At 37.7% G+C, this 20,696-nt stretch overlaps 2 protein-coding genes across 3 annotated transcripts in view; one reads left to right on the forward strand and one right to left on the reverse strand.

The window, feature by feature from the left end:
- Positions 1-845: 845 nt before the first annotated feature.
- DDX20 (DEAD-box helicase 20) lies at positions 846-17,658 on the forward strand. Of its 2 annotated transcripts, XM_079135328.1 has the most exons (11): positions 846-1,329; positions 1,851-1,945; positions 5,653-5,821; positions 6,503-6,617; positions 6,736-6,878; positions 6,976-7,114; positions 7,218-7,276; positions 8,296-8,378; positions 8,918-9,023; positions 9,138-9,239; positions 11,709-17,658. In XM_079135328.1, the coding sequence occupies exons 1-11, from the start codon at positions 1,029-1,031 to the stop codon at positions 12,869-12,871; spliced, it is 2,475 nt and encodes an 824-aa protein (XP_078991454.1). In that variant the 5' UTR covers positions 846-1,028; the 3' UTR covers positions 12,872-17,658. The 2 variants fall into 2 exon arrangements, with proteins under 2 accessions (XP_078991454.1, XP_078991455.1); XM_079135329.1 differs by lacking the exon at positions 846-1,329 and having other exon boundaries at positions 1,850-1,971.
- KCND3 (potassium voltage-gated channel subfamily D member 3) overlaps positions 16,342-20,696 on the reverse strand; it is a 214,830-nt gene continuing 210,475 nt past the window's right edge. The window contains exon 8 of the mRNA XM_079135461.1: positions 16,342-20,492. Within this exon, the coding sequence (XP_078991587.1) occupies positions 20,471-20,492 (22 nt within the window). The 3' untranslated portion in view covers positions 16,342-20,470. The remainder of the gene's footprint in view (positions 20,493-20,696) is intronic.

Here is a 20,696-nt window from a genome sequence, read left to right on the forward strand (position 1 = left end):
GTGTGTCATATTTCTATTTTCCTGTCTTCATTAAGTGGGGGTGACAGACAATAAACACATGATTTCAGGTAGGTAGAAATATCAAAGAAAAAAAAGGAACAAGGGAATAGAAATGGGGAAGGCCAGGGGGTGGGCAGGATAAGGAAGCTATCTTAGGGTTTAAAGATAGATCTCTGTAAACAAAGATCCCTTTGACGGGTGATATCAGAGCAGAAATCTACAGTAAGGTAAAGTGGCATGCTAGTTTCTCATCCGGAGATGATGGGGGAGAAGCAGCACATAGAAGGCAGGTTAACTCTGAGATGTCTACTAGATGTGTAAACAGAGCTTTTGAGGGCGCAGTTTAGAGAAGTTCGAGATGAAATTTGGGACTTGCCAGTCCAGCTCCGGATCTCACTTCAACTTACTTTTTTCAGAGCTCAACATTTTCTGTGCTAGGGTCTGGGAACTTGGAGATGACAAAGTTATACTGGACAGATTCCAGCCAGCGTGGCTGGTCTTAGGTCCTCAGATCTTGTTCTACTCTGGGTGCTTCTTCGAGCACTGAGAGGGCAGCGAGTTGGGATGCCGAGAGGGACGTATTTGGGAAGAGGCCACAACGGAGTCGAACTGAGGCTGCAGCCCACGAAGCCCAGGCGAGGACAGGGCAAGTGACGCGCTGGCGTCACAAAGAAGGCGTTGTGAGCGCACTGCGGCGCCTGCGCCGGCGCAAGGCCCAGCGGGCCAGCCCTGAAGAGGGCCGGAGGCGGACGCCGTGCCCACTGCGGGGACACGGCGCCCTCTGCAGACCGCAGAAGGCGACACACCAGTAGCTCGTTTTTTCTCTCCTCCCTCTTCCCCAGGCCACATTTTTTTCTGTTAAGCGTTCACTAGTCTGTGTCAGCCGTCGACTTCCGTCCCTTCCCTCCACTTCCAGGCCAGGCGTGTCACTGTCTTCGCGGGAAGACTGCCAATAAAGTTTTTCCTCTTCTCGCTCCCAGGAGCTCCGCCTCGCCCTAAGTATCGCGAGATCTGGTGGCGGGGCTACCATGGCGGCGGCGTTTGAAGCCTCCGCGGCCGTAACCACCGCGGAGACCGTTATGCCCGGGGAGCATGTGACCGGGCAGGCCTCGGCCCTGGAGCCAACTCCCGGGCCCTTGCGGAGCCTGAGGACGGCTCATGACATCGGCGGCCCGCGGATCCGCACCGGAGACGTGCTGCTGGCGGAACCCGCGGACTTTGAGTCGCTCCTGCTGTCGCGGCCAGTCCTGGAAGGGCTGCGGGCGGCCGGCTTCGAGAAGCCCTCGCCGGTGCAGCTAAAGGCCATTCCTCTGGGCCGCTGCGGGCTCGGTGAGGGTGGGGGATCCCGGAGAGGCCACGAGGGGCGAAGGAAGGCAGGTCGAGGGGCGGCCACGGCGTGCCCCGGAGAGACCCGACTCGGCTGCCATGCGGGGCACGGCCAGGCCAGGCGCTAATCCCACCATTGAATCCGAAGATAGTTTAGACCCTTTCCAGCGCTGACAGGTGGTTCTAAGTTTGAGATGATCAACGGTTGAGGTTCAGGGACCAAGCATGCTTCTGGATATGGCCTCCTGCATGTTTGAGAGTCAGCTAAAACTAAAGGTGCCAACTGGGAGATCTTTGGAGACCCTTCTAATTCTGTTATCCCATGTTGGTACCTAAGCTGCTTCAGTGGTACTGGCTAGTGAATTTTTTTTAGATGTAGATGGACACAATAACTTTATTTTATTTACTTACTTTTATGTGATGCTGAGGATCAAACCCAGTGCCTGCCTCACAAGTACTAGGGAAGGACTCTACCACTGAACCACATCCTAGCCCCTGAATTTTTTTTTGTTTTCCTTCCTCAGATTTAATTGTTCAAGCTAAATCGGGCACTGGAAAAACCTGTGTATTCTCCACCATAGCTTTGGACACTCTTGTTCTTGAAAACTATAGTACTCAGGTGAGTTTAGCTCAGAGGACTTAGAGGTGAGTGTGTTATGTGCCCTTTATCAAAGGTCAGATGAATATCAGTAGCTCCTCAGGTGGAAGTGAATTTGATGAATGGAATTAAACCGTATGAAAAAGTATTAAAGTAGCTATTAAGGTCATTCAGTGATGGTACTGTGAGTAGTTGCCAAGGATATATTATTAGTGTTTGAAGTTTGAAATTTTCTGTTATTACCATATTTTAAGGGGTATGGGGTAATGTTTGACTTGATTCATAGTAATGTGATTCATTACTGCGGGTGGTTCTTAAAGCTCTGTGAAAGTATCATACTGATTTCATTTTCTAGGTTGTCTTGGAGTGTTTGTAAGATCATCTTACCCAAATTATGAGGAGATTTGGGTTTGGAGATCATTTCTTCAATAATGATTTGTTACACAGTTATACTACATATAAACAGAATGCCAGATATTGGGGATTCAAAGATATTGTCTTTATAGCCTTACTCTGAAGTTTAGTAGTTTTTGCAGACTTTTATTTCAAGTTCTCTGTCATGTGTATCTGATGATGAATTTTCAACAATTGTTTTTAACTTAGGATACCCATATTTACTATCTAGGAAGGTTTTTGAGTCCTATATTTTACCTACCAAATCCTGGGTGATATTGTACATAGGACCACTTCCTACTTCCCGAGGTCCTGGCATCAAGTCAAATGCAAACACCTTAAAAATGTCCTATAAGTAAAACTTATATTTTCATTTAAGATTTTTGCATTGTCAAAGTTAAGTACTTTATGTGTGTATGTGTATCAAAGTAGCACATACTAATTTTTGAAAATCAGGAGCATCCAGAAAAATTAAGGAGAGAGGAAGTACCAGAAAACAAAATGTATAATCTTAGCTACCCAGAGAGAAACTGTTAACAGTTATAGCATTTTTTTCCCCTAGTCTTTTTTTTTTTTTTAAAGCAGTTTCTTCCTTTCATGGTTGAGAGCATGTAGTCTTACGTTATTCTTCAGTAATTACATTGCAGAATTTTCACTATGGCTTGTGAGGCCTTTTGGGATCTTGTCCCTGGAGTTAGCTGTCTGACCTTTACTTTGCCCCTAATCTGTCTAGCCATGTGGACCTTCTTGCTCTTTAGGTACCATCTTAAGGCCTTTGCATTTGTTGTTTCCTCTTCCTGAAATATTTCCCAAGGCGTCACACAGCTAGTTCTGTGCTGTACATTTAGGCCTTCTAAATGTTACCCCTTGCCATTGTTTTTTTAAATTTATTGTTTATCTTATCATCCTAGAATGAAAGTGTCAAGAGGGCAAAGACTTTATACTTTTAACTATTGATTCCCCAGCAGCTAATATGTTGTCTCACACTTAATCTTATTTTTATTGAATGAATAAATGAACGAATGGTGTGTTTCCCCTTGTCAATAAAAACTCATTTATTTTATTAGGGCCTGCATAGTTATACATAGTAGTTGGGTTCATCCTGACAAACTCAGACATGCATGGAATTTGATTTCAGTTCATGATCCCCTCTTTCCCTCTTTTCCCTTCCATCCTCCCTCCTCTCTCCCTTTCTCCTCCCTCTACTCTACTAGACTTCTTTTCACTCATCTATTAATTTATATTTGATTGATTCTTTCTACCTATGCATAAAGTTGAAGTTTCCTGACATATATTTTTATATATGCACATAACATGGTTTTCTAAGAATTCATTCTGCATTGCCTCCCCTTACCCATCCCTCCATTCTGCCTCTTGATCTCCTTATACATTACTCATCTCTATGTTATTCTGTACTTTCTACCGCCTTTCCTTTATTGTACTCTAGCTTTCACATATGAGAGAAAACATTCGACCTTTGAGTATCTGAGTTTGGCTTATTACACTTAGCATAATATTGGCTCCATTTCCATTCATTTACTGGCAAATACCATTATTTCATTCTTTTTATGGCTGAGTGGAACTCCATTGTGTGTGTGTGTGTGTGTGTGTGTATTTACAGCAATTTCTTAATCCATTCCTCTATTTATGGGTATTTGATTTGATTCCGTAATTAACCTATTATGGATTGTGCTACTACAAACATTAACGTGACTATATTGCTATAGTGTGCCAATTTTTTTAGATCTTTGAGGAAAATGCCAAGGAGTGAGATAGCTGGGTCATAATGGTGGTTTCCATCTCTAGTTTTTTGAGGAAATCTCCATACTGTTTTCCAGAGTGATTGTACTAATCTACAGTCCCACCAACAATGTACAAATGTGCCTTTTTCCCCACAACCTCACCAGCATTTATTGTTGTTTGTATTCTTGATCATTGCCATTCTGACTGGAGTGAATTAAAATCTTAGTGTAGTTTTGATTTGCATTTCCCTGATTAGTAAAAATGTTGAACAATTTTTTTGTATTTGTTGGTCTTTTGTAGTTCTTCTTTTGAGACACTTCTGTTTAGTTCTTTTACCCATTTATTGATTGGGCTATTTGTTTCTTTTGGATGTTAAATTTTTTGAGTTCTTTGAATATGCTAGATATTAATTCCCTATCAGAGGAATAGCTGACCAAGATTTATCTCCCATTCTGTAGGTTCTCTCTTCGTGTTCTTAATCATTTCCTTTGCTATGCAGAAACTTTTTAACTTGTGGTATCCCACTTACTGATTCTTGATTTTATTTCTTGCACTTCGGGGGCCTGTTTAAGGAAGTTGGTGCCAGCACACCTATGTGATGGAGTGTTGATCCTGTGTTTTCTTCTAGCAGTTGTAAAGTTTCTGGTCTAATTCCTAAGTTTTTGATTCATTTCAATTTGAGTTTCATACAGAATGAGAGATAGGGGAGAGATAGATTTATTTTGCTACATATAGCTATCCAGTTTCCCAGCACCATTTGTTCAGAAGACTATCTTTTCTTCAAAATATATTTTTGGCACCTTTGTCAAATATCAGATGGCTATAGGTATGTGGATTTGTCTTTTGTTTTCTGTTCTGTTCCATTGGTCTTCATGTTTGTTTTGATGTCAATACCATGATGCTTTTGTTACTACAGTTCTGTAATATAATTTTAGATCAGGTATCATGATGCCTCCTGCTTCACTTTTCTTGCTTGGTATTGCTTTGGCTATTCTGGGTCTCTTATTCTTCCAAATGAATTTAAGAATTTTTTTTCTTCTAATTCTGTAAAGTATTTTGTTGGGAATTGCATTGAGTCTGTGTATTTTGGTAGTCTGGCCATTTTGACAGCTTTAATTCTGCTTACCCAAGAACGTGGGATGTCTTTCCATCTTCTAACATCTTCAGGTTCTTTCTTCAGTGTTCTATAATTTTCATTGTAGAGATCTTTTACCTCCTTGGTTAGATTAATTCTCAAGTATTTAGTTGTTGGGGTTTTTTTTGTTTTGTTTTGTTTTGTTTTGTTTTTGAGGTTATTGTGAATAGGATAGTTTTTCTGATTTCTTCCTTGGCAGATCACTCTTGGAGTACAGGAAAGCTATTGATTTTTGGGTGTTGATCTTGTATCCTGCTACTTTGCCGAACTCATCTCTAGAAGTCTTCTGGTAGAGTTTTTTGGGTCTTTTAGATATAGGATCATATCATTGGCAAACAGATAAAAACTCATCCTTTTAAATGATCCTTTAAGTGAAAAATAGTACATTATATAATGAATGTGCCAATTATATGTATTTAATCCTCTGCCTTGTTAAAGATGTTTTACATTTTTGTAGATTTTGATCTTGGCTCCTACAAGAGAAATTGCTGTACAGATACATTCTGTTATCACAGCCATTGGAATAAAAATGGAAGGCTTAGAGTGTCATGTTTTTATTGGAGGAACTCCATTATCACAAGACAAAACCAGACTTAAAAAATGTCATATTGCTGTTGGATCTCCTGGTAAGATATTAAGACCTGTTGGTAACTGGGGCTCCTAAGGAACCAAACACTTTTAATATAACAGTAAGGATATAGGAATCTTTGATAATTATGGTATTATTTTTGTGGGGTGGGAGTGCTAAGGATCGAACTCATGGCCCTTGTGCATGCTAGGCAAGCATTCGACCACTGAGCTACATTCCCAGCCCCAATTATGACATTTATTTTGAATAGAAGTGAAGAGCATTAGACTAATGAGACCGATACATGACTGGATTACCAATGGAATTTATGAAACTCCATTCCTAAGGATATTTGAGTACATACATGGGTTAGGCTTCTGAGAAGAGTAGATATGAGATGACTTTTTACAAGCCCTACTAAACCATGGATTGAGATTATTCTTTGGCCTCTGTGTTGATCATTTGGTCATGAATTGCTCAGAATCAGAATTGAAGGATAGATCTGATAGAAATGAGGTTTTTTTTTCCCCCTATTTTTTTAGGTAAAGAGAGGGGGAAAAGTGGGCTTAGGCAAGATCAAAATGTAAGATTTCTTAGGTGGTTTAATGTATAAATGAATAAATGAGAATTGAGTCAGAAACTTTAGCAGTACATATAACCTGTGAATAAATAGAGTAAAACATTGATGCAGATTTGGAATATCATAAATATTTTAATGTGCTTTTTTTCTGGAATTTAGGAAGAATTAAACAACTCATTGAACTTGACTACTTGAATCCAGGCAGCATTCGTCTCTTTATTCTTGATGAAGCAGATAAGCTTTTAGAAGAAGGCAGCTTCCAGGAGCAAATAAAGTAAGCAAAATAACTAACTTGACTATAAAAATGGTACCCCAAAATATCTGTCTATATCTTTTCCCCAGGTAGTGATTACTGCCTGAATAATTTCCATGACATGTGTTTTATTTTGCAGTTGGATTTATTCTTCCTTGCCTGCCAGTAAACAGATGTTGGCAGTATCAGCTACTTACCCTGAATTTCTGGCCAATGCTTTGACAAGGTATATGAGAGAGCCCACTTTTGTAAGATTGAATTCCAACGATCCAAGTCTCATAGGTATGTACAGATTTTGGAGCTTTTCCTTACCTAGTTGGCTTATGCTGTTTAATAGTTTTTAGGATATAGCAACTGATGACTCTTAACTTCTTTGTAGGTTTGAAGCAGTATTACAAAGTTGTCAACTTGTACCCTTTGGCACATAAGATTTTTGAGGAAAAGGCTCAACATTTACAGGAACTCTTCAGCAGAATTCCATTTAATCAAGCCTTAGTCTTTTCTAATTTGCACAGTAGGTAATACAACTTAAAAGGTATCTGGGGAACTTCAGGAGTGAAAGGAAAGAGATGGGGCAGTATTTTTAAAATTGTAAACTTTTATGTTTTTTTTTTTTCATAGAGCACAACATTTGGCTGATATCCTTTCTTCCAGAGGCTTTCCTGCTGAGTGTATTTCAGGCAAGTTCATCTCTTATGTTAATTTTTTTTAGTATACTGACTTGAAGTTGGCCTCCCTAGTCAGGAGGAAGTACCACTTTATGAATTGTCCTATGAATGAAGTTACCCTGACTCTTCAGAGTAAAGGCTATTTAAGGTTTATTTTTCATTGAAATTGGATATATAAGATCCTGTTTTATTAAGAAGTAACTTGGTATATAGTAACAAATTAGAAAACTAGTATTCAGAGAGAATTATTATTAGATTTTCTAAGTTATATCCACAAAGAACTTAATTCTGTGAAACAAAGTGTGTCTTCATTGTCCTGAAAGAGTTTGTTTCTTGACATAATTGTTAAAATGCTAAGAATGGCTAGCTGAATTGACTTGTTTTTTTTTTGGTGGTGCTGGGGATCGAACCCACGGTATTGTGCATGCTAGGCAAATGCTCTATCACTAAGCTATAACTCTAGCTTTTGGGTTCTCTGTTTCATAGTTTTGTGGAAGGCAAAAGTGATTCAGTTCTCGCCACAAAGTTATTTTATTATTGCTGGCCTAATAGAAATGAAAGATTTAAAAGAAATTTTCATCAGTGAGATCATTTTTAGAGTTTTGTTTTATTTTTTAGCTTAGTTTTTAGCCTATTAGGTTGAACTTGTTTAGTGTATCCTGAGGTAAGGTATTAGGGAGTCTATTTTCTAACAGGCCAATATTTGGATCATACTTGAACATCAAATTTACAAAGGGATGATTAAAATAATTTAATTTTTTAAAAAAATTATTACATTATATACCACTTTCCAGATGTAATGCTATATCTGTAGACATGATCTGGTTACCATTTAAAATTAATTTTTAAATTTTATTTTAAAAGATTCTGACTTTTTAGATCAACCTAGTTTTTCCCAGGACAAAAGTAATTGTGATTGATGTATATAAAGTAATAGGACTGGGAGTTATGATTCTTGCTTATTGTGGTTTTGGTAAATATGTATTACTTAGTTGTTTTTATATGCCTTTTTTTCTGGGGGATCTTTTTAGGCAACATGAATCAGAATCAACGTCTAGATGCTATGGCTAAACTGAAGCAGTTTCATTGCAGAGTCCTCATTTCTACAGATTTGGTAAATTTCCTGTTCTGTTTGGATAACTGATTCATCTTGGCACGTACTATTGTCAGATGTAAGGATTTTGTTTATTGTTTTATGTGTATGTGTGCATCTAACAGGAATGCCAGAAGATAATTATCTTTCCAGTTCTGGGGCAGATGCTTTCTTAAAAATGTCTTTAATCACTGGGTGTGGTGATGCATGCCTGTAATCCCACAACTTGGGAGGTTGAAGCAGAAGGATCACAAGTTTGAGGCCAGCCTCAGTAACTTTGTGAGATGCTATCTCCAAATGAAAAATAAGAAAGACCTGGTACTCCCTTTCGTACACTATCAAAAGTGTCCTTGGGTTCAATCCCAGTACTAAAAAAGTAAAAGAAATTAATATTTCAGCCTTTGTTTTTGAAATTAATTTTTAGGAATAGATTTTTCTTTGCTCCTTAATATTCTATTCTTAGTTTGGTTCTTTGTTATACTTAAAAAAAATACAGTGTTACTCTGGTAGCCATGCTACAATTAATGCAGACAAATACTTCTTATCTTCTTCTTTTCCAGACTTCCCGTGGAATTGATGCTGAGAAGGTGAATTTGGTTGTAAATCTGGATGTACCATTGGACTGGGAGACATACATGCATCGCATTGGCAGGGCCGGCCGTTTTGGTAAAAAAAAGAAAAATTTGCATTCTTTAAGGGGAGAAATCTGTAATGTGATAGGTGAACTTGAAATGTCATTTATGTGAAAATGATTTACTGTTTAACACTCTCTGCTTTTAGGTACTTTGGGACTGACGGTTACCTATTGTTGCCGGGGAGAAGAAGAAAATATGATGATGAAAATTGCCCACAAATGTAATATCAATCTTCTCCCTTTACCAGGTACATTTTTCTGTCTCATTTTGTTGACATAGCAATTGTAGTGATGATAGGTATAATATAAATAATAACAGAATGCTTATGATGTGTTGGCTATTATCCACACACAGTACTGTATGTTAACTTACTTAATTTTTACTACAATCTTATGAGGGTTGTACCGTTACCTACTTTTTGTAGATTAGGACATTCAGGCGTAGAGAGGTTAAGAAAAGGTGTTACAGCTAATAAGTATTGGGAACAGAATTTTAAACTATTAGTACATGAAAAATGGAAAATATTCTGCCACTTTCTTTGCTCTGTTTTTTAAGTTTTAAGCTTTTAAGCTTTGCAGTTTGACTTTATTGTTCTTTGATATAAGTGAGGATATTTTACCTTTTGTAAGTTGCTGTGAAGGTAATTCTTGCTATATCCTCTTGTCACCAAGAGGAAGAAACGCTATTTTTAATTTGAATACTATTTTGAACAATTTGAATGTTTTTCTTTTCGTCTTAGTGACTCATGTATCATTCTGTTTTTAAAGTGTCATCTTGGAAATAGTGCATGTTTGAAACTTAATGATTTCTTAAAAACAGCCTTAAAAAACTCCTGAGTGGGAATATGATTTATTTGATACGCATGTTATAGTAATGTACACTATAAATGGTATAGTAGAATGAAACAGTATTACCCTATGTATATGTATGATTACATGAATGGTGTGAATCTACAATGTGTACAACCATAGAAATGAAAATTTGTACCCTATTTGTGTACAGTGAATCAAAATGCAGTCTGTAAAAATAAAAGATTTTAATAATAAAAAATATATAAAAAATAAAAAATGAACAGTATAAATGTGTATATAGATGTTTATATAGTGTGTGTACATATATATGTATAAAACCTTATATGGGATATATATTGAATAAATATAACAATGTTATTGATTTTATATTTAATTTTGTTAATTATTTTACAAAACTAGATTAAGCACAGATCTGGGAGTTCTGTGGATTCTAGTAATTCTGGCTTGGTAATAGCTCATTCTATGATTTTTTTATAAATATCTTTAGTTGCCCTAAGCTTTTATCCTGATTTGTAAATTGTTTTAGAATAGATATATTTTGGTTCTCAATCAGTTCTGTATTAGTTATAACACTAACTGTTCTTTCTAAGTGTAAGTCTTGTCGATATGGGAAAAAAAATGAAACTTGGTAGAAGAGCATGAGGACTTCTTGTAGGATTCAGTATCATAGTGTCTAATTATAAAAAATAAAGTTTGCCTTTGGATGCTGGAAAATGATATATTTGGATTTTTATGTAATGTTAACCCAGAAATCATGAGAGAATGATATTTATGCTGTTAGGTCTGTATTAGACTGGGAACTTCTCTTGTAAGACAGTTCAGATGAGTTGCCTCCAGCAAGACTAGAAGGGAAATTGGCGTGTATTTTAGGCTAGTCAAGCAAGGGTTGTCATCTGAGTAGGAATCAGAGTTTTAGAGTCTGTTCATCAAAGGATCAAGAGCCTCCATTGAAGAATCCAGACCTGAGGGATTTAGAGTGTACATACATGGGACGTAAACAATAATAGTCAAGATCTTTATAGAGTAGGGGCTCAATATATCTTTTCAGCGTAAGGTGAAAATCAGTCAGACTTTGGGAAGGTCTGAGTATGTACATGGAAGCAAATTTTCACACCTGGATGGAATAAGACTTAGAAAGTTGAAGCTAGCATTTTTTAAAAATTAGAAGTGTATTAGTACTTACAGATCTTTCAGTCATTTAGTTTTTTCTTTTTTTTTTTTTTCCTGTAGAGGTTTTCTCTCCACTGTTAAAAGAACATTGGAGTATAGGGTGGCAGATTTAGGTGGGTAGAGTTATGGTTGAAGCTTTGGAGAGCAAAATCCATTTTCTAATAACTTATTTGGCTGTCAGAAAGTGATATAGAGAAGAGACTAAAGAGAGGAAAAATAAAAAATAGAGAATTGCTGCAGACTTGTACATTACTCTGAGAGTAAGCTCTTTTTCGAGTAGAGGTGGAAGAGCTACTGCTTAAGAGTGTAGAATGGGTATTATATCTTCCTTTCTTCATTCTGGGCATTGAACCCAGGGACACTCTGCCACTGAGCTGCATCCCCAGCATTTTTACTTTTTATTTTGAGACAGGATCTCACTAAGTTGCTTAGGGCCTTTGTTCAATTGCTGATACTGGCCTCAAACTTGGTATTCCTCCTGCCTGAGCCTCCCAAGCCACTGGGATTATAGGCATGCACCACTGCACCTGGCTGGTCTTGTATATTTTTTAGGTAAACTCCTTTATTGCAGGATTTCTTAATTTTTGGAAATACTAATATTTTTAAGCTTCTTAGTATTTTATTTACATATTTTGTTTCATAAATTTATATAACCATAGAAAACGTATGAAATCATTGAGAAAATGCTGACTGAGCATTGCTTGAGAATTTTAATACTTTTTTCTTTTATGTAGATCCCATTCCTCCTGGTCTGATGGAAGAATGTTTTGATTGGGATGTGGAGGTTAAAGCTGCTATACATACATATGGCTTAGCAAGTGCACCTACCCAGCCCCTTAAAAAGCAAATTCAGAAAATAGAGAGAGCCTTTCAAACTCAGAAAGTTCATGGTAACCACATGGCTTCCTCTAGAAATACTTCTGTATCTGCATTATCAGTCAAATCAAAAGTTAACACTAAACAAAAACTTCCTGCAAAAAGCTACTCAGAGTGTGGAATCATAGAAAAAGCAACATCACCAAAAGAACTGGGGTGTGCCGTACAATTGGAAGAACAAATGAAGAATTCTGCTCAGACCCCTGTGGAAAATTCTACCACCAGCCAGCCACAGGTCAAAGAAGCTTTACCTGTGTCACTCCCCAAAATTCCTTGTTTGTCTTCTTTTAAAATCCATCAACCATGCACTTTAACTTTTGCAGAACTGGTAGAAGATTATGAACATTATATTAAAGAGGGGTTAGAGAAACCTGTGGAAATTATCAGGCACTACACAGGTCCTGGAGATCAGACTGTGAACCCTCAAAATGGTTTTGTGAGAAATAGAGTTACTGAAGAGAGAGTACAGATATTAGCAAGTAGTAGCCAATCTGGAGACTCAGAGAGTGACAGTGATTCTTACAGCTCCAGGACTTCTTCCCAGAGCAAAGGAAATAAGTCATACTTGGAAGGCTCTTCTGGTATTCAGCTGAAGGACTCTGAATCTACTCCTGTGGAGGGCCATATCTCTTTGGAACAACCTCTGAATGAAAATGATGCCTCCATTCCAGAGGAATATCAAGAATCACCTGAAATCCAGATGAAGGCAAGACATAAAGAGGGGTCCCACCAGCGAGCTAAGCAGAGCCGAAGAAACCTACCTAGGCGCTCTTCCTATCGATTGCATACAGAACCCCAGGAAGATGATTGGTATGACTGTCATAGGGAAGCACATCTAAATTTTTCTGATACCTACCAGGATTATGAGGAGTACTGGAGAGCTTACTATAGGGCATGGCAAGAATATTATGCTGCTGCTTCTCAGTCATATTATTGGAATGCTCAGAGGCATCCGAGTTGGATGGCAGCCTATCACATGAATACAGTTTATCTACAAGAAATGATGCGTGGTAACCAGTGATTATAGGATATATCTGAGACCATCAGAAACTATCAGCAAGCAACTGATAGATATCTGTCCTCCTTGACTTAGAATAGAGTGGCATACATATAGTGGCATTTTTGAGGAAATTGGAAAGATTTAAGGCTTTCCACAGCACACATCTATTTTTCAGATTATTTTGACTAAGTGCAGGTGTATTACATCTTTTTTTTTTTTTTTTTAATAAAACTTCATCATAGATTCTCTAGAGAATTTTTGGGGCATAGAGCTAAAAGTCCCAACATGCCATTTTCTGTAAGCTATTCTCAAACATTTTAAGAAGATGACATATATACCACTGCTTACTTAAAAAATAAAAAGTTAAGATTTGAAAAGTAATGTTGATTTATACTGTGGAGTTCTTTACACAAAACTTGAGCCGCGTTTCCATATTTTGCATTCTTGTAGACATTTGTAGCATGGTAGATAGATCTTTTAGGTTTAGGCAGGGAGGAATATTTAAAGATAGCTTTAGGTTTTCCCAAAAGTACTTGATTTTGGTGTTGTTTACTTCCAGTAAAAATATTTGTTACTAGTAAAAACAAATTTAGCTAAATGTGTTAACATGTTATCTTTTTTAAGTCTTTTGTTGTTGAGAATGTGAAAACCACATTTTTACTGTATATTTACAACATAAATAAGAGTGGCCATCTTATTTGTGTTACTCAGTAGAGGAACTGCTTTTAATGTGTGTTGATTCTTGGATTATTTTTTGATTTTGATTTTTTTTTGATGCTATATAGGTGGACCACTATTTCTTATTCTATAAGCAGAATTTTGAGTATTAATTTTGGAGGGTTCATAGGACCCCCAAAGAACATCTGTGGAACCCAGGTTAAGAACTGATCTGCTCTGCTGATAAGTTAGGGGGAAGTTGTAGTCTAGTGTTGAGTATTTTGTGGAAGTAGAGTTCTTCCTATTTAGCCTCTTCTTCCAAAGTGTCCTAATCTTGTCTCTTATAGAAAAATTTCCTCAGATTTTACCTTTAGTGCCAGGATCTCAGGGGAGTTATCATTTTTCTGAGGTGGTGAGGTGTGAGGGAACCCCTTATAGCTTATTGTTGAGAAGGATATTTATTTTTAAAAGACATACTCTTTTCCTTATACTCTTATATTGTCCAGGCAATATAAGCACTTTTTTCCTAGGGCTGTTAGCAAACACCCAGTTATCATTTACTGTCCAACATCCACCGAACACTGTCTGTTTAACTTGAATTCTTGGATTCTTGTTGAGTTGGTCATTGGTAGGCCTCAAGTATTTCAGTACTGTGCATATGTTGCCAAGTTAGAATGAATTAATTTACATTGTAGATATAGCAAATCCATAATTAGGTCCACTATGTCATTAAGGAGAGATTTTAATTACACATTTAACTAAGATCCTGTCAATTCTACCCTTTCCTATCCCTTTCCCCAAAATATAGCCAAGTTCACAGTTGTCATTGCTAGGAGATTTTAATTAGGATAGTGCTGCATCTTAATGAACTTACCCATTAGTCTTGAAATTAATTGGATTTTCCCTTGGTTTGTCTTATTTTGTGTTTATTATTTTTTCTCTAGAAAAATAAGAGGTGAGCATATTCATACTTTATATTTTATGAAAATACTAATTGCTAGAATTTTCATAAGCATTTACTAGGCAAGTTTAGTCATTATCTTCCCAAATAAAAGGTAATTAAAGTAGTGGATGTGGAAGGTGTCTTTGTGATTTGTCTGTGGGAAAGGCATTTTGTTTGGATTTGTTAGCCTAGGCACATGTTCACATAATCTGTCAAGAACCATAGATAGGTTTAAGGTAAGTTCACTTACAAAGGATACTTGTCCTGGTTGAGACTCTTCTACTTTCTAACCTTGTACTAGTCATTTAGCCTCTGAAGGCCCAGTTTTCTCATTGACGAATGAGAGAAGTTGGGGTGGGGACTGGGAATATAGATGGTGACAAGCCTAGCAAGCCTGAGGCCCTGGGTTTGATTCCCAGCACTGGGGGAAGAACATAAAAAGTTGGACCAGAAGATTTTTAGGGTTCCTTTTAGTTTTAAGATTTAATTGTTATGTGACTCATAATGAAGAAAAAATGTTTTCTAATTATGGAAAACCATAATGAAATTTGTGAGTATAGAGAGCCTTTATAAATTCAGGTAATTTAGATGAAATCTGATGCACACTGGTTAAATGTCTAAATTTTCAAGTATTTCTCAATCCCTATGCTTACTCTTAATTTCATGTTAAGCTTTAACATGGATTTTAGGATTTCAGTATTAACATACAGAGAAATATGTGGGAAATCTGCTTGGATACCTCTGACTTTAACATGTGGTTTAAAGGTAGACTTCAGCCCCAGAATACTAAAAATAACTGTACATATGAATTCTAGTACTTTCGGATGATATAAGGGAGTAGTTTGAAGTTTTTAGGGCCTTCCTTAAATTATGTGACTATTTAAAAATAAATATAATTTTAATTTTTGATAGTTATAGCTGACATTGGAACTCTTGCAAGGTTATCCTCTGATTTTTGTAGAATGTTTGTTCATTGTACCTCTGTGAACAAGCACATCTGTCCTACTTGACATTAAGTGTTTTTTAATGAAAACAGGAATTGCTAATGAGCCAATGCACATCTGGTTTTGTTACTGTCTACCAGATTATTTGAGCTGTAGTGACACCTAGTGGGTGATGGGGATGTGAGCTTTAGTGATTGAAATTAATTTAACGGCCAAATTCTAGGACCTTAGGTCATCATGCATTTGCCTTAACGTTCCATTTCTCTGCTGTTTTCATTGATTAGTAGTTGTAGGGAAATTAAAAGGATTCACATTTTTGGTGCCACACTGAAACAAGAAAATGGTTGCTGTTCTCACCACCTACATAATTGTTAAGGTTAAATCAGGTCTTCAAGGTATCTAATCCAGTTAAGATGAGCAAAGAAGTGAAGCAAAGAGAAAGTGGCTGATAAGAAGTCATATATGTGATAGAACCTAAACAAACCTCTGGTTTCTAAGCTTTCTGCTCAACCCTATACAACAAATATTTTTGAAATTTTAGGTTTTGAGACTTTGGTTTATATGGAGTAGCAGATATTATATATATCCTTAGTAGAACCAGTACTGAGCATAATGGTAGTTTCTCTTTCAATGATACAGAGTTGGACCTCAAAAGAGAGCTGTTGACAAATGTAGTTAAAGTGATTTACTTCTTAAATGTTTGTTAGTGGACATCCATTATTATAACATAGGAGCAGGCAAGAACCATCAGAAAGTTATAGAGGAGTTACTTATATTGAGGGAGGCTGCTGGGTGAGTTAGACTAGGCCTTTATACACCCCTAAGACTCACTTCTCTAGCAAGGTAGAAAGCCCTCTTTGTTCATATTGCTCTTATTTTCTAGTGCATGGTAGTACAATTAGAAGGAATGGAGAACTAGTCTTAAAATAAACTATTCATAGTCAATCTTAGGGTTTGTGGCACATTGTTTAATCCAGATTGGATACATCAGGTACAGCAGTGGCACACGACTCAATACTGTAAATGATATACATGTTGTAACATATGCACTACAGTTTCAAAAGAAGACGACAGGAAACTCAAGAGTCATTTTCCCATAGAAAGTTTTCACGTTTATCTTCCTGCAGTTTTGTACAGTATATTTCTTTGCTATGTGATGTTGTTAAGCAAAGCTCATTTATTATACGAAAATAGAAAAAAAAAACACAATGTTTTTCACAATAACAATGGGAGAGTGTGACCTCTAAGGAAAACATACTGGAATGTCTGATTATCAAAAATAGACCATCCCTCCCACCTCCCAGGTTTGTAAAATAGTCCATTGGTCCGAGGGCCTCCCACCCCCACCCCCAGGACTTGGGTCAGTGCCCTACACTGGTTAGAGTGATACTGGCCAGTGTAGTTAAGTAACCTGCTAAGTGTCATTTCCACAATTAATGAGAAAAAACGTAGAACATCCTGAATAAAAAAAAAAAAAAGACTCATAAGGAACTCCTTTAAAGCTGTTTCATTTTTGGATAGCCACTTTTTCTTAGTTCTAATGATGCTCTTCGGGCTCCAAGGGTATGGGTCATACAATGTTTTCCCTTCATCCAGTCATTTTAAAGCTTTGCAAATAACAAGAATTCATTAGGAAACCAAGAAGGGAAAATAAAAGTTTCTCAGGTTTCTGTTACCACAGTAACCATGCCAACTAGTATAGAGGGAAACTAATATTGCCTTAAATCAACAGCGTTGGGATCCTTCTGCCTTACCTGGTAATTAAAATGAGGGAGCCTGGATGACTGGAATTCACTAATAACCTCAATTCTAGTGTTAGCTCAATTTCAACCACTACTGTGCAAAATTTTAAAAAGACTGAAAAAAGCTAGGTATATAATGTTTCAATGTATACATTCCCTACTTGCATTCTAATGTGACATGATCCTGAACTGCAGGAAAAAAATAAAGTCCTCAGCATATCCACATATTGTTTTGGTTAATCATGGATCAGTATTAACCACTTTCTTTTCAAATTCTGTGTTACTGTAGACTGATGTGTTCAATTGTCATTGAGAGTATCTATTGGTCTCTTGAAAAGGGTTCTGTACAATTAGTCCTGAGCTTGACACTAGTTAGGAAACAGGGGATGAAGGAAAAATAATAGTTTACTTCTGGAAGTTTTGTTCCTCAGGGTGGTTCTGAGTGAAATATTTCCTCCCCTAATCACCACCCTTGAAAACCAGGGTTTAAAAATGTAAGCAAGCCTCAGATCAATGAAACATGATGTGGAGGATAAAATCTCAGGACAAGATGTCTAGGTCCTGGATTAAATTGTAGTTCTGCCACTAACTTGCCATAAGAACTTGGATGAGTCAACCTGTTTCTTCTCTCTGAATCAAGGATTTAGATATGTGACCTACTACCATCACAGATTGTGGTCAGGAACATAAGGAAATTGATGCTTTGAGATGTTTTTATCCTAGCCTTCTTTTGACTGAGAATAGATAACATTTGACTGAGAAAACTTGACTTCAGTTGTTCATCTGTTTCTGACAGAATTGATAGTCCATAGATAGTTCTACCCAGGAAATAGTAACTTCTAAAGTACAGTTTGTATTAGCACTGTCAGGGGATTTCCAAGAGCTGTATCCAAGTAGTATTTCTATTTACATGACTATGTCTCTAATTCTAGCATGAAGTCTTTGATGGGTCTTCTCTAAACCATTGATTTTGGGAGGCAATGGGTGTGTTAGGGGAAGAAAAAAAAAAAAAAAAAGTATTAGCCAAAGGACTAGACTTCTGGACCCAGGTCTGTCATTCATTGATTGCATGACCTCGAGCAAATCAATTTCTCTGGGCCTCACCTTTCTATACTGTAAAATGAATTAAAGAATATCTATTCTAGGTCTGATATACTCTACTACTCTACTATATTTTGTTTCCTCTCAATTGACATACTTGAATGTAGTGTTTTTTTTTTTTTTCTCACAATGCTGAATGGGAAAAGTGATTTGGGGAACTTTCTAGAACACTAAAATGGTTCACAAATAAGACGAAGCTCAAGAGCATTGTATGAGAAAGCTGTTTGTCTTCAGAAAACTGATTTCCTGGTTCCTCAGTCACTAGACGTAGTTAGACTTATTAAACTGATTCTGCACACTTTGGACTGTGTGTTTCCTTTAAAATACCCTTTAGCAGTGTAGTCTGGTTGTATTCTATTGTGTAGGAGAACCATTTTCCTGGGTTAACATCTTTTGGACTAGAGGTAACTTCCGTCACTCATCACTGGCTAATGCTGCAATGGAAGTTGGAAATGAAGGCAATGATGAAAGCATGATTGTTAGAAAGTGTAATGATGTAGGTTTTGGAAATGAAACTGAAGCAACAAAATATTCAGTTCCTTAGGGTCAATAAAAAACATGGAGAATTGGAACATGCCTTTTCAAACTAATTTTGTAAGGACCACTAACATACTCCCTTTGGTGCAGTATCAAAAATAGATTCTTGGTTGAATCAGTCATTATTCTTAATACTGTAAGGACCTTAAATGAAACACAGGCAATTTGTATATGTAACCATGTGCCTATTTACCTCTTCATCCTTTACCCCACTCAATTCTCAGGATGTATAATGTCCTTAGGAATTCCTAGTTTTGTTCCATTATCTGTTCTTTAAAGATAAAGTTCCTAGTCTTTTGCCTGCTTTCTAAATGGATCTGGCTTGCTTCTCTGCCTTTCCCAATGAGATGTATGTATGAAGTGAATGGATTTAAGTACTTACTCTCAGATGTGTTTAGGGTGGTGGTATGTTTTGTGCAAACATATGCCTCTATAGTTGTATGGTAATGTTTTCCTGTTCTCTTAGAACAAAGCTCCAAGGGCAGGAGCCACCCCATTCCTATGTTAAGGGGAAATCCTTGAGACCAGACCTAGAGAAAGGACTGTAATTGGTCAATAAGGATAAGCACAAGGAGATGAGGATTCAAAGAAGGCTCTCCTCTGCCCTTCTACCTACTTCCTGGCTTGGTGCTACCTCAAAACCCATTGACTTCTGTCGACAGGGTCATTTGAGCTGGGGTCACAGGGAACCCCATAGAGAGAGTTTTAGGTTCCTGGCTGGTGAAACTCATCTAGATGGCTGTGGTGCGCAGAGAAATTCTTGGCCTATAATTAAACAGTTAAACTCCAAGCTGCAGAATGGATGAGGAGCTCCAGAGGAGCTTGTGCATCTCAGTGCCCAGGCTGCAGAGGCTGCAGTAGGGTAACTAGGGATTGGGGAGGTCAGGAAAGGGCTTATCACTAACCCTGAGGCCCACCTGCTCTGCTATAAGTGGTGAAAATGGTTAGGAGGATTCTAGAAATGCCATCCCCAGTGCCTCCAGGATGCAACTAGAACAGAAAAGCTGTCCAGGTTTTCAAGAAATAATCTTCACTCCCTCACTTGCATGGAGGTGATCAACTTCTCCCTCATTGCAGCTATCTTCAGAGATCAGACCTGGAGATGCTTCAAATTTGAGGCATCTTTCAGACCAGGTAAGAATCATCTAGAATCTCTAACTTGATTTCATGCTTTGAACTGTCTTTCACAAGGCACACAGGATTAGCATGCCTGCAGCCTTTGTATGGGAGTTGCCTCAGGTAGAAGGTAAGTCAGAAGACTCTTGTCCATTTTGCTGTCCTCTCTGGAAGAAACTGCTCATGGGGCCTTTTTGCAGAGCTCTGGATGAACTTGATGGTGGATCCTGAAAGGATAGATAGCAAGGTGCCAAAGGGGCTGCAGCAGCTGTGAGCCCAGGAGTCTTCTGTCCTCTCTTCACGGTAACACATCAGAGATGATGGTTTCCCAGAACTTGGCTATTTCCTTTTTCAAGATCCCAGTGTGATAAATCTGACCATTTCCTTTCTTTCCCAGAAAGAGATATTGCAAACACTAGTGGTTCCAATCACAAGGGAAGCATGTTTGTTCATAGGTGAATCACCCTCATCCCGAAACTCTCCCCATTCTTGCTTCATTCTTTCCTCTTCCTCATTTGCATTCACTCAGATGTAACTCCCAGGCACAAGTCTGTAATACTTGGCAGTGACAGAGAAGGCTTTAATAGCATGTCTCAGGATCACTGGATCCGTGTAGAGACAGATGGTTGGAATCAGAGAAAAACAGCCAGGGGAAGCAGAGAGGTACAGAGACAAAGGAGACAGGGACAGACAGAGCATAAGGGTTATTATGTGGTCATTGGCAGCTCTGTGCAGGTCAGCTGGGCAGTGAGGGCCCAGACTCAGTTGACCTCATCCACCTGGGAGAATGGAGAAAGAACTCAGCT

Source organism: Sciurus vulgaris (genome assembly GCF_902686455.1).
Source record: "Sciurus vulgaris genome assembly, chromosome: 1".
NCBI lineage: Eukaryota > Metazoa > Chordata > Mammalia > Rodentia > Sciuridae > Sciurus > Sciurus vulgaris.